The sequence below is a fragment of the Clytia hemisphaerica genome, unplaced genomic scaffold, assembly GCF_902728285.1.
Source record: "Clytia hemisphaerica strain Z4C2 unplaced genomic scaffold, Clytia hemisphaerica genome assembly, whole genome shotgun sequence".
NCBI classification, from domain to species: domain Eukaryota; kingdom Metazoa; phylum Cnidaria; class Hydrozoa; order Leptothecata; family Clytiidae; genus Clytia; species Clytia hemisphaerica.
The window spans coordinates 1554083-1567308 of NW_027104548.1; the positions used below are offsets into that span (position 1 = coordinate 1554083).

The window sequence follows — 13226 nt, forward strand, 5'->3', positions numbered from 1 at the left end:
GAACACGACAGTGTACTTTAATAGACCTTTTCATTAATTGCGTCATGAACATCACTTGCCTCGTTTTGAAATGATTGCCATGGTGATTTACTCCTAGCGGATTTATTCAAAAGCTACTTTTTATTCATACAAAAATCATTCAAAGTCTCTCAAGGGAAATCACCATGGAAATTGTCTGAATATGAGGCAAGTGATGTTCGTGACGTAATTTATAAAAAGGTTTATCAAATAATCAATATAAATGTGGTTGTAAAGGCCCGCGTTGGGAAAAATAATCACCTATTAATTTCACAAAACATTCGCATTAAAATCTAGCGTTTTCGCGCAATTTTTTTTTGACAAATGTAAAACATTTTAACTTTTTTGAAATTCAAAACCTCTATGAAAAGTATAAAAAAGCGTGTCTTACTTAAGAGTAAGACAACGGTTTTTAGTACCATTAGAAAGGTAGTTTTTATAATCTTTTAAAAAGCAAATACGGTTTATGTTCTTTAAAATCAATTGGATATGGGTTAAATGCATCATTTATTTAAACGCTTACATATACAGGTCACTCGGGCTTCGAAAGATTTTTATTTTGCCTTTTCTCCAAACTAGACTAGTTTAGGTATAAACTTATTTCTTTTTTTATGATTTTTGTTGGCGAAAACGTTTAGAACTTCCCGTTTATCTGCTCGCTATAATATAGCGAGTTGAACCTGATTGGTCGAAAAAAGCTGTGAAATATTTGTAATAATTATCGGAGCCGCGAACTCACTCACTAAACAATTATGCGCAATTATCTCATTTAACCGCGACTTTTTTATCTTAGTAAGAGTAACCACACGGTAAAACATTCAAATCAAATCCTTGATTCAATAAGTAGACCTTTCTCAAAGCTCCACAATTGCCTGTGTTATTTAAAATCATAAAAAAAGAAATAAGTTTATACCTAAACTAAAACTAAACTTCCAAAATTCTTGAAATAGCGTATGATGAAGTAAAAACAACTTTAAATCTTATCTTCGTCCACTAAAATAAAAACTCTAAATCAACAAAAGGAGTAATAAAATGTTTTATACACAAGATTGGTATGTTTCCATCACTCTTCCAAACTACTTTTAACCTTGATTGATAACCAAAAATTGACAATTTTGAATTTATGATTATTTTTCAAGAGGTAAGTGTATCAAAATGGAAGTGTTCTAAAAAGTTGAATGTCCTTCCCATAAATCGTGCTTAAGGTTCAAGTTCTTACTTAGCAGTCCGTCAACTGGCTAAAAGCATTCATCAATGGTATATGATTTCAACGTTAACAGATAAAATGTCATTTTCTACAAGAGATGAAAGTTTATTTTGGGGCACAAATTGTGAATACCCCATTCCACTTCCAAATTTATTATCATTCGTTGGTTTTTGGAAACAATGTTTAGAAATTTGGTTGGTGGTGTCTAATACTGTGATGAAATGTCTTTTTACTTTTAGATAAAACCGAAAATTCTATATTAGCTTTGAAAGGCCATTGGATATTATCATCGAAATGTCCACTGGTTACTCGGATAAACACTGACATATGATCCGAAACGCTCTCTTTTGCGCCTTTTGGAGGAGTCCAGACCGCAAGTCGGTATCGTCGGGAAGTGTAAAATGAAGTTCTAATTTTTTTGCCAGTGCTGAAATTTTCCGCAAAATTTTGGATCTTTAAAACAAATTCATCAGTGAAATTAGTTATATTCAATTTCTTTTCTGTTTTCTCCAATCTCTGCATAACCGCTTCCAGTTTTGTATTCAATGATGTGATCTCAAGTTGTTGATTTCGATTCTCGATTTTGTGTTGTTTAAGTTCTTCATTCTGCGAAACAATTCTCTCTAATGCAAGAGTCAAATGAGTATCCTTTGATTCATTGAAATGATTTTCAATATCACCTATAAGGATCTGGAAAAAATAAATATTTTCATTACAAAGCCTGTACCAAGATTATTTTGCTGTGGAAACCCTATAAACAACCCTTGAATCTCATTAACAGCCCTTTACGAAATCTTATGTAAAAGAGTCCATTCGAAAAGATCAACTTAAGAGAGGTGAAAAAGTACATTATCCTATATTCACCAAATTTGGGAGAATTGAAAAAATATATTCCATTATTTTAAAAACAATTTGAAACTAAAACAAGTAATACTTTAATGGACCTACCTATTTATAAAACGAATAATTAGAATTTAATGGAAGTAATGTATAATTTTAAATTTCGATTTATATATCTATTGGAACGGAGAAAGCAATTAAGAAACGCATCGATGTTTAACGGTGAAAGAAAAATAATATCGACACTTTAATCAATCATTCAGAGAAAATTAAAACTGAAGTAAAAAAAACATTTAGTTTTCAGTTTTCATTATTTCATCACAGATTGAGGAGTGTCGGGGTGGAGGATGGGGGAGGGGGTAGTCAAAAACAAACTATACACACAAACTCAATCATCGCTTTTTTCGGGACATTTCCGGTTCTACCGGCCGGAAAAATTTTTTTTTCGAAAATTGGGCTCTGTCACATTTTGGGCATTGCCATTTTACATCATTGTGCAAAAAATCATGAAAATCTGTCGAGTATAAGTTGAAAAAATGAAGGAAAACCGTTTTACGCCGGTTTTCGGCTGTTCCGGCGATTTTTAAGGAGTTCCGGATTCAATAATGATTTTTTTGGGAATCAAACGATGCAAAGTTTTGGGCATCATCATAAAGAACATTTTTCTGTAAAGAAACAATTAAATAAGTTGAAAAAATGTGGCAGAAATGTGAAAAAACGACGATTTCCGGCACATTTCCGGTTCTACAGACCGGAAAAATTTTTTTTTCGGCAAACGGTTTTCGACACCTTTTCGGCAGTACTAATGTGCATCTATGTGCAAAAAATCGCAAAAAACTAATGATAAAATCTCGAGAAAATCTCAAAAAACCGCTTTTTTCGGGACATTTCCGGTTCTACCGGCCGGAAAAATTTTTTTTCGAAAATCGGGCTCCGTCACATTCGAGGGTTTATAGTAATGCACCTTTGTGCAAAAAATCAGAAAAATTGAATGAGCCAATCTCGAGAAAAGTTGGTAACTAACGTACTAACGAACGAACTAACGAACACGGGTTAATTTATAGGTAGGTTTATAACCTTAAGGTAGGTCCAAAAAGTTGGACTTTCTTGTGAATGTAATACTATAAATACATACTAATGTATGATTATATTCAGCGAATGTATTTAGGGAAAGGTTCTAACTTTCCTTTCACATCCGACAGCAGCAAACTTGCAGGAATGAGGTAGCTTTGGACACTCTTGGAGGTGATGAACTTCCATCTGGAAAGTTAATAAATAGCTTTTATAGTTAGAGCCATTGAAAAATAATACAATAAAGTGGGGTACAAGAAATTTTTGCAGCTCAAGGTCCAGACATACAACCCAGGATCAGGTGGTGGTGTCGATTTTGTTTTGAAAATGGCACCCTAAACTCTAAGCATAACAAATGATAAGAAACTTTTTCTTTTTTGGCTAGGGTCCCAAACTTTAGTATTTCCAAGCAAAAGTCAAAAGAAAGTGTAATACCTTAACTACATAAAAATAATTCTCACTCTTATTATAAACAGTACATAAAATAGCTCAACGACAGAAAAAGAAATTTCCTAAACCTGTGATCGAGGAATATCGTCCTTGGTACAATAATCACAGCAGAGCAAGAATTCCCTACAGTCTGCAATATGTTCCTGAAATATCAAAACAAACATTTTCATACAAAGAGTTATTATAACATTTTAGCGCATGGAATATATACCCATACCTCATTGGATTAAGCGTAATATTCCACTATTAATTAATGCTTATTCAAACAAACAGTTGTACCAATGCTATCTACGATGGCCCAGAAGGCTCATTATTGCTGCGCGCGAGAACATGACTCTGCATGAGAAATATGCTGTGCGAGCGAGAAAAGTATATTGTGCGCGCGAAAAGTATGTTGTGCGCATGAGAAGTATATTATGCGCGCGAGAAGTATGTTGTGCGCGCACAAGTTGGAAATTGTGTGCGAGAAAAAAAATACTGTGCGCGCGAGCACAAAAATCAAAGTAGATGTTTGATTATATTAATTCCGCCCTTTCCGCCCTCCCTCCTGTAATCGAGTCTGGAATTTATGATTCAAGTCTGTAGAATACATGCCCTCAAAACACATGTTTTTTGACTGTTTTCAGCTTAACAAGATTCTTCGGGAAAAGGTTTTCAACCAGTATGAATGATGAATATTTAGTTTGCGAATATGAATGATGAATATATAGCCAATGATGAATATTTAATTTGCCAATCAATCATGGACCACAGCAACCAGCAGCATGACCACAAAAATGCAACAACTTTAACATTTTGCGCGACTTTGTCTATCATTTTGGATATGATTGTTCATCTTTGTATACATTTAGAGGACCCGAATGAAATTAACAGCGACACGATTTCAGGACCAGAATCATTATTTTTGGAAGTTAAACTATATCTTCTTTGCTAATATATGTCTCCTTTGCTTTCGCACTAGACTATATTCTCTCGCGCGCGATAACATCTTCTCGCGCGCGATAACATCTTCTCGCGCGCACAACATACATTTCGCACGCACAACATATTTCTCGCTCGCACAACATATTTCTCGCTTGCACAACATAATTCTCGCTCGCACAACATATTTCTCGCTCACACAACATATTTCTCGCTCACACAGCATGATTCTCGCGCACAGTCATGTTCTCGCGCGCAGCAATAATGAGCCTTCTGGGCCATCGTAGCTATCAATCTTAATCCAAAATCTAACCCAAAGCAATAAGCATTTGGGAAATACCTCCTTTATGTACTTTTAAATTAAATCTCATGTAATAAAAATTCAACTGGGTCAGTTAAGACTTTTTCAAAACAATATTTTTACCTGTTCAAGATGAAAAGAATAGATTTCATCGCAAAAAATGCAATTTATCACTCAACTTCAAATCCACCTTTCGTCATTGTTTAAAACTGTTTGTTTTATTTGTTTCTTGGCTTATTTGTTTTGTTAAGCTTGAAATAGAAATGATAAAAAAGAAGGAATTGCACAATAAAGAAAAAAAAAAATGGATAGAATACCTGACGATATTAAACTTCATCGTTGATTGTTGATGATGGGAGATAGAAAGGGAGTAAGGAAATACACAATTTTTGTGTGTGGAAAATTAAATTTCCGGCATATTTCCAGCTTTTTCGGCCGTAAAAAAAACATTTTCATCAAAAAATCAGACTCAATCATTTTTTGGGCATTGCAAATACGCATCTCTGTGCAAAAAATCAGAAGAAAAGTAGCGATGAAAGCTTGAAAAATGCATTTTCGGCTTTTTTTTCTCTCCAAAAACCGAGCTCCATCACATTTTGGTTCCGTCAACATTCTACCTTGCCTCTATTTGGTGTATGAAACACCAGAAGATAAACAAAAAGTTTGAAAATAAAATTATCTTAGTCATAGTGCTGCCATCAAAATATAGTATCGCATGATATGGACTATCGCGTATGACTTTCAGCCAACTTTCATAAAAAATGAGGGATGTGCAGAGCAGAAAGTTCATCATCTATAGCTCAGCGCTTGCTAAAAAGTCTCATAAAGTCCGATAACAAACGTAATTTCAAAGAATAGTTTCATTTGTTCATGATTAAGATTAACAAAGCAATCAAATAAAATAGCAATAATAATACTAATAAACCAGCTGCGCTGGAAGGTCAGCCCAATAAGCTTAAAACGACGATTAGAAGGAAGTACAATCAAGAACCTAATTCGTTGTTAAAGTCAAAGAGGTTGAAAAGCTCATTTTGGCTGAAACTTCAGACGAAAAAATGTTTAACACAAAGTTGGATTTGTCCAAAAGTGGACATGGGATAGATGTTGGAATTTCACTTTGGGGGGGGGGGGGTACTAGGTTTTACGAGGTGACGGGGTGTCCGAGCAGAAAGTCGACCCTTTGAGAGACAAAATTTTGATGATTTTGGGACCCTTTGAGAGACTTTCCTAAAATTTGGTAGATTTTTTCCAATTTCGGTTTGATTTTCACCAATTTTGGTCAAAACTTCTGGAAATCTCCTTTTTAGAGAAAAATTTTCGATTTTCGTGATTTTGGGACCCTTTTAGAGACTAACTTATGAATTTGTACCCCTCTGAGAGACTTTTCAGGCCTGAAAAAAGGTACCCTTATGGTTCGCATCCATTTGCCTAAGTAAACCCCCCGGGAAATTCACCTAAATCTGTTCGTTAGATGTCTTAAACCTGTTCTTTATTCTCTGAGAAAGTATATCCGAGGCGGTCGCTTTAGATGTTCACTGTTCACTGCAGCTTTCGTCACATTTGTCAGATTGATTTAAATGACGTGTTGAACTAAGTAGGCCCCTAGTATAATGTGAATGAGTGCATTTTATATTGAGGAAGCTGCGTCGAAAATTCCGTCCAGTTTCGATAACTCAATCAAAAGTTATGATATTCCAGTTTTGTTAATGTTAATGTTACGCCACACTTTGACGTTCATTTCTCTGCTTTCCTACACACAAAATCTCTCTCCAGACAAGAAAGCCTCAAAACCAATCATAAAAAAACTTTCTTTTATACTGTCTATTTATTTACAATGCATTAGCTTCTTTCAATTTAATGAATAAACAAAAAAAATTCATTTTTACTACTTTCTTCTTTTATATAGTGTTCTTTTATTATTCTCATATTATGCGCAAATCGTAATAAATGAAGTGACGTGTTTCTTTTCTCTTCCAATAGAAAATATTTTTCGCGCCAAAGTTTTACCGATAACTTGATTTCCGAAAATAATCCGAAATCGGATTTTTTTTTTGCCGTCTTATGATGCTGATGATGGAAGAAAATTTTACCTATTTGAATGCTCAGCTTAGGCTGACCAATAAAAAGTATGAGTATGGTTTCGAAATTGTGATACAAAAAACATTATTTTTATTTATAGTTCACTTTAATTTTCAAACACAAACAATCATTATCAACATAGGATACAAGTCGATTTTGTGATATCACTTTGAGCCATCCCCTTCTCTGCCCTGCTGTATTCAATTTAGGATTTTTGAAGGCATTGCTCAAAAGGGATTCACCTGACAATTTAAGATTCCAATACTCTTCATCAACATAGATAACGCATAAGTCAATATTTCCTCCCATTGGCCATTTAGCAACATCGTCAAAACTACCTTGAGTGCATTGAAAAAACACAGAAACATTGTCTTTGCAATCTTGAGTGTAACCTTTGAAATATATAGAAATTGTGATCTTGTGTAGCTGTGATGTATACATATGAAGTGTAAATGCTTCACCAGTTTCAGCTTCTTCAAACAATTTTGCAAAATTATCTAAGTGAAAAATATGTTCATCTTTGAACTGGGAAATGGATGGCTGGGCATCAAGCTTTGATTTCAATCTCTCATGATCTGATCTCAGTGAAAAAAGTTGGTCTGATTTTTGTTTGAGTTCATCCTGCTGTTCAATGAGTTTGTTTAGAGCAAGTGCCAAATGATGCTGAGTTGCTTCAATCCTGTGACTTTCTTTGCTAGCAATGGTAGTCTGAAATAAAGCAGTGTCCAAACCACATAATAACAATAGTAAAATAGTATAATATTCAGCAAAAAAATCACATATGATCTAAACAATGGCTTTATTGTTTAAGAACAATAGAATGCTAAGCATAATGCGAGCCTGATATAGGGGCAGACACTTGCTTATAAAAGAAAACATTTATTCTAGAAGAACAGAAAAGAAATTACTTAAATGACAAAAAATTTCAAAATTTAAGATTAGATGGTCGCAAAAAAAATTAATTTTGTTGTTTCGAGAAATTAAATCCCTGTGGTGCAAAATTTCATAAAAAAATATAAAGTACAGCTCAAGAAATTCAAGAAATACTGTCTTTCCGGCGAAAATAGGTTGTTCCGGCGATTTTTAAATAGTTCCGGCTTCAAAATTTTATTGAAAATTGAAACATGCTTGATGATGGGCATTGCTATTAATAATATTTTTGAATGAAAAAGCAACCATTTGTAAGGAAAAAGTCCAATGAAAATCCCGAAAAACGGCAATTTCCGGCATATTTCCGGCATTTTCGGCCGGAAAAAATTTTTTCTCAAAAATCAGACTCGACCATGTTTTGGGCATTGTTAATACGCATCTTTGAGCAAAAATTTTCCGGCATATTTCCGGATTTTTTTTTCTCGAAAATCGGGCTCCGTCTCATTTTGGGCATTGTCATTTTGTAACTTTGTGCCAAAAATCAAAAAAAACTAATGAGCCAATCTTGAGAAAAGCTGGTAACAGACGGACGGACGGACGGACGGACAAAGGTTAAATTAAAGGACCTCCGAGGTAGGTCCAACACATCTTTATCTGTTAACATTTTATATAAGTCGTGATTCAAAGTATTGAAGATTCAGGGATTTAAGAATCAAGTTTAAAATCTCTGAATTCTGCTTGAACTCAGGAATTCTTCCGAGCGATTAATGGGGAGAATTGTCGGTTAAAAGATGACATAATTTGGATACAAGGAATACAGAAGCATGGAATATAAATACCTGTTTTTGGCAACCTAATGGTGCAAACTCACATGGTGTAGGTACCTTAACACATTTCTCAGTGACATGGCATTGCATCTATGACAAAAAAGAGCTAATTGCAATCATCAATAAAAATGATGATAATAATAATAGAAACAACAACAATAATAGTTGAAGGTCCAAAGGATATCTATTCAATAAATTTCGAGTAGATTTTAAACCTCATGATTAATTAGTGCCCCCCCCCCAGCAGTTTGCGTGAATGCGTTAATGGGCTTTTTCACTTGCGTGAAATAAAAAGAAATAAAAAGAAATTGCGGGAATGCGAAAAAACATTGCGCGAATTGCGAAAAAACATTGCGTGAATGCATGAATTTGGGAAAACATTTTGTGTGATTGCGTGAATTGAAGGTCCACTGGGAGGGGGCCTCATTAGTGGAAAGAATCAATTGTCCATTGTTTTTCCTGTGAGTATTGATTCAAATTCGATTTATTGAGCTAAGAAGTCATCGCAGTATGAATTTGAAACTTGAAAAATGTCTTTGTTAACCTGATTTCTTGGGATGTCAATCTCAGTACAATAGTCACAACATAATGGAAAAGAGCTGCAATCACACATGTGCTCCTGGAAAGAAAGAGAAAAGAAACATAAAGAGAGAAATCATTATTACATCTAGATATTATCAAACCATTTAACGAACCTCAGCTATTAGGCAATGACATGATTTTCAAAAACAACATTTTGGTATGGCGACGTGACAAGAATCTCAGCATGATATTCGTAATTATAGCAAAATATGGGACGTGATGTATGATATATGAGCTATTTTGATGGAGAAATGACGTAATGAGTAAATTTCAACAACTTGCGTGATGGCCTGATGAAAGTAAACTGAACAACTTCTCGCAAGTTATCTTTGAAAAATATTAATTTTAAGGTTTGCATCTTCATTTTTTGCAACTCGGCAATGGAAAAAATAATATTACATTGGAATTCTTTATTTATTGAATCAAACATCTTTTTTTCTAGTGCACATACCTTTTCCATATTGAATGAGTAATCTTCAAAGCAAAATATACAAGACTTAAGCCTGTATTCACAATCTTCCAAACTATGTTTTTCCAGAAGTTTTCTCTGAACTTTTTCCTCACAATCGCTAAACAAGCATTTTACAATTTGGAACTCGCATGTCTTTAAATGGACCTTGAAGAGATAGATACATCATTACTCGGATACCTAATAAAACGGGGGGTTTGGAATAAGCGGGGCGGGTGGAAATATTCTCAAAACTTAATAAGCAGGGGGGGGGGTTGGAATAAAAATTTCTGGGTGGAAAATTTTTGCTAAATTAATCAGCAGGGGGGGGCTCTTATTAGGTACCCAAAAGTATAAAAGGACAACTACAAATATCCTAAAATTGGAAGTATTCAAATGAAAGGCCTTAATAGTTTGATTAGTGAAGCATTATTTCAAAAAATTTGGGATCTGTATTTAAATGAAGATTACTCACATCCAGATATCGCAACTCTATGTTTGTCGCACAGCCAGATTTGTTATTGGTGCATTTGATTAGCCGACCCAATATCTCTCTTTCTTTTCCCCTATCTTGGAAAAGCTAAGATTAAAATCACAAGACAAAAGCTAAATCTTAAAATTTAACAAAACACAGCTATTATACATTTCATGATCTTTCTATAAATCTCAAAACAGATCTTGCAGTATCATGCTCTCTAAAGGGGTGAGTGTTGGTGGAGTGTTGGCAATCAGCCTGTTCAGCTGATTTACTTAAGAACCAAGCTGTCTTTTGGCGGAAAACATTGAAGAGTTCCAATGTAATGGTTTTGAAAATTGAATTTGAATTTTTGTGGGATTTTTCACTTAAGCTGATCATGTTCGAAATCAAACCTGAACTTACATGCACCTCCATTCTATCTTGTGGGCAAATGTATTTCTTTCCATTGAGACTAAAAATATGAAAATATTGAAATAACAAAAATACATTTGAGAACAATTAACATGACAAGTGTTGCTACTTTCTATCCTATAGATATATAATTATAGTGCATAGAAAAACAATTACATTGGATAGTCTAGAACATGGAGCTCAACTTATTTTTGAATTCATGACTTCCTAACAAAAACATTGATTGTGAACATAAATATATATACCTCTTTGCCAAGTTTGCAGCACAAGTTTTACAAAACCGATGTCCACATTCTTCAGATTGCATTGGTTCCTTTAATGTGTACAAACAAATAGCACAAGTGACATTGTTTAATTCGATATGAACATTAACAAACTCAACGTCATATCCTCCAGATGTTGCAGTCATCTTTTGTTATTTCAATTATTTTACGTATGATGCTGTAGGTTTAATGTTCAGAAGAGAAATGGAATGAAGATCAAAAAATTCAAAAAAATAATGTTTCAAATTAAGTCAAAATGACCTTATCCGCCCTAAATTGACGACTGCCTCTGCGCGATTTTAAGCTTATTCCAAAACTTGTGAAAATTGTTAAAATAGAAATCAGAGAATCAATGTATTGTAAAATTTTTTCAAACATAGAATGAAACTTAAGCATTAATTCTCTAACACCGGGTATGTTGACATTACCAGCCATTATTGTGCAACCAAACTGGACCACAAGCATTATAACATTACAGTCCAAGTTCAACCATATGTTTATTGATAATACAATTGGTCTGCTTGTTTTGTGTTAATTTATCTTATTTAGATTTTCTAAAAATAAAGAATCAATGAAACACACAAGAATTTTTATTTATAGATTAAACGTTTCTTACCCTTTTGTGGAGTATCATTTTCAGGGTATTTCAGGGTTAAATAATTTATCACGCATGAATATGTATTCTTCTTATCACAAACAGTGATACAGTTATTGTATATGTAAACACATTATAAAGTAAAGTCCCCAAAACTCGAACCGTCGAATGTACTTATTCGTTGGGACCGTTGCCGTTAGAATTATGGAAAGTCTACTGTATTACAGTTTTGAAATATTTATTCATCAAGAAATTTTATTTCAATGCGAATTGTCAATGTGCCATCATCATCATAGAGGCAAGCTTCGGAGATCGGATAAATCGATTCCACCCAACACTTGTCATGTGTGGTGGCTTAAGAATGAGGCTATTCATATCATCGGTTCCATTCCACATTATGCGAGGTAATTTCCCTTTGAGTCTTTTGTTTATGATGACACATCTAAGATATTCTAGCTTCATTGGCCATTCTAATGCATCATCAAAAGGGCTTTGTACAGTTTGAAACCAAAGACTAATATCAGATTCGCCATTTAATGTGGTCCAAGTTTTGAATTTGTATCCATGAGGAGAATAAAAATATTCTTTAAACGATAAACTTTGAGCAAAATTTTGAATCTTAAAAACGTGAACTTGGCTAAAAACAGACGATGATCGAAGCTCAATCAACGCATTATTTTGCGATCGATTTGCTTTTTGTAGATTTTCTTGTAACTTTATTATCTTCTCATTCTGTCTATTGATTTGGTTCAGTGCCAGAAGCAAATGGTTCTCAATCGAACTTGGGTTATGTTTGGCTAACTCTCCTGACAGAAGCTAAACAATAAAAAAGAAAACTAATTAAGAAGAGAAGGAACTGGTTAGATCAGTCAGTTAATCGGCAAGAATTCATAAATTTTACAAGTGATGGTTATGTAGAACGTGCTAACCGCACTGGCTCAACTTTAGTATCCTTTAAATTATACTCGTAGGCCCAATTGTAAACATCGACAGAGAACTTTTGGATAATAAAGAAAAGTTTTAGCGTCATTTTGGGCTAAACCTTGTGACCACCCCCTTAAAATCAACATTTTGAAAAAACGAAAAAAAAACACCCCCATATTCATTCAAGGAACAAGTGTGCCAAATTTCAGCCAAACCGGACCTTTTTGAGGTCTCTAGCCTGTCCCAAAGTTTTTAGCCTCGTTTTGAGGCTAAAAAACAAGGAGCATGTGTACAAAATAAAATTTCAGCCGAATCCGACCCGGAACATTTCCGGATCCGGTGACCAATATTTTTTTGAGAATTGGACTCAGCCACAGTCTGGGAATTACTTTTTGTTTCATTGTGTAAAAAGTCACGAAAATCTGTTGAGTGGAACTCGGAAAATTAAGGAAACCTGTTGGGCTTTCAACTGTTCTGGCGATTTTTAAGGAGTTCCGGTTTAAAAAAAGATTTCTTTGGAAACTAAATGAAGTTAAGTTTTGGGCATCACCTTTCCTGTGAAGAAATTATCAAATAAAATTGAAAATTCTTGATCCTAGAAAATATCCATAGCATAAGAAATCGATTAATCTTTACATTTTCAGACTTTGCAGTGATAAAATAAATCTAAGAAATTGACAATTTTTGTGATTTGAATACAGAAGGTACGATTCTTACCCTGTTTTATGTGTTTTTTTTGTATAAAAAGAATACTGAAATACCTTTTCATGGCAGCCTGTTTTTGGTTGGCATGCGGTACTTGACACAGTCATTGAAATAGACCGTCATCTAATTGATAAAGTGAATTGATATTTACTTTAATCAGATCAATTTCAGTAAAAAATTGTAAAACTGTCTGTTTTTATTTATACATACAAAAGTCGCGTGAAAAGATTTCATGT

General features: G+C 34.0%; 2 protein-coding genes across 4 annotated transcripts; both read right to left on the minus strand.

Moving 5' to 3' along the window:
* Positions 1–975: 975 nt before the first annotated feature.
* Positions 976–4978, minus strand: LOC136822741 (TNF receptor-associated factor 6-like). Its single transcript, XM_067079024.1, has 4 exons — positions 4932–4978; positions 3655–3729; positions 3248–3325; positions 976–1915 (listed from the first exon to the last, which is right to left on the minus strand). The coding sequence occupies exons 3-4, from the start codon at positions 3323–3325 to the stop codon at positions 1409–1411; spliced, it is 585 nt and encodes a 194-aa protein (XP_066935125.1). The 5' UTR covers positions 3655–3729; positions 4932–4978; the 3' UTR covers positions 976–1408.
* Positions 4979–5656: 678 nt separating this feature from the next.
* LOC136822747 (TNF receptor-associated factor 6-like) lies at positions 5657–11322 on the minus strand. Of its 3 annotated transcripts, XR_010848941.1 has the most exons (9): positions 11195–11322; positions 10749–10816; positions 10495–10543; positions 10090–10194; positions 9618–9782; positions 9129–9203; positions 8597–8674; positions 6926–7595; positions 5657–5724 (listed from the first exon to the last, which is right to left on the minus strand). XR_010848941.1 is itself a non-coding variant. In XM_067079028.1 (8 exons), exons 1-8 carry the CDS (start codon positions 11229–11231, stop codon positions 6978–6980), a joined length of 1215 nt encoding a protein of 404 aa, XP_066935129.1. In that variant the 5' UTR covers positions 11232–11310; the 3' UTR covers positions 6930–6977. The 3 variants fall into 3 exon arrangements, 2 of the variants coding, with proteins under 2 accessions (XP_066935129.1, XP_066935128.1); XM_067079028.1 differs by lacking the exon at positions 5657–5724 and having other exon boundaries at positions 6930–7595; positions 11175–11310; XM_067079027.1 differs by lacking the exons at positions 5657–5724; positions 11195–11322 and having other exon boundaries at positions 6930–7595; positions 10749–10962.
* Positions 11323–13226: the final 1904 nt, after the last annotated feature.

Excerpts from the sequence above, each read along its gene's own strand:
- LOC136822741 (XM_067079024.1), bottom strand. The coding sequence starts at position 3,325 with ATGGAAGTTCATCACCTCCAAGAGTGTCCAAAGCTACCTCATTCCTGC. Across the intron at positions 1,916-3,247 it reads CTGTCGGATGTGAAAGGAAA|ATCCTTATAGGTGATATTGA; the intron begins GTTAGAACCTTT and ends TATTTTTTCCAG.
- LOC136822747 (XM_067079027.1), bottom strand. The coding sequence starts at position 10,912 with ATGACTGCAACATCTGGAGGATATGACGTTGAGTTTGTTAATGTTCAT. Across the intron at positions 10,544-10,748 it reads GCTGCAAACTTGGCAAAGAG|TCTCAATGGAAAGAAATACA; the intron begins GTATATATATTT and ends TCATATTTTTAG. Across the intron at positions 10,195-10,494 it reads AAGATAGAATGGAGGTGCAT|CTTTTCCAAGATAGGGGAAA; the intron begins GTAAGTTCAGGT and ends TTTTAATCTTAG.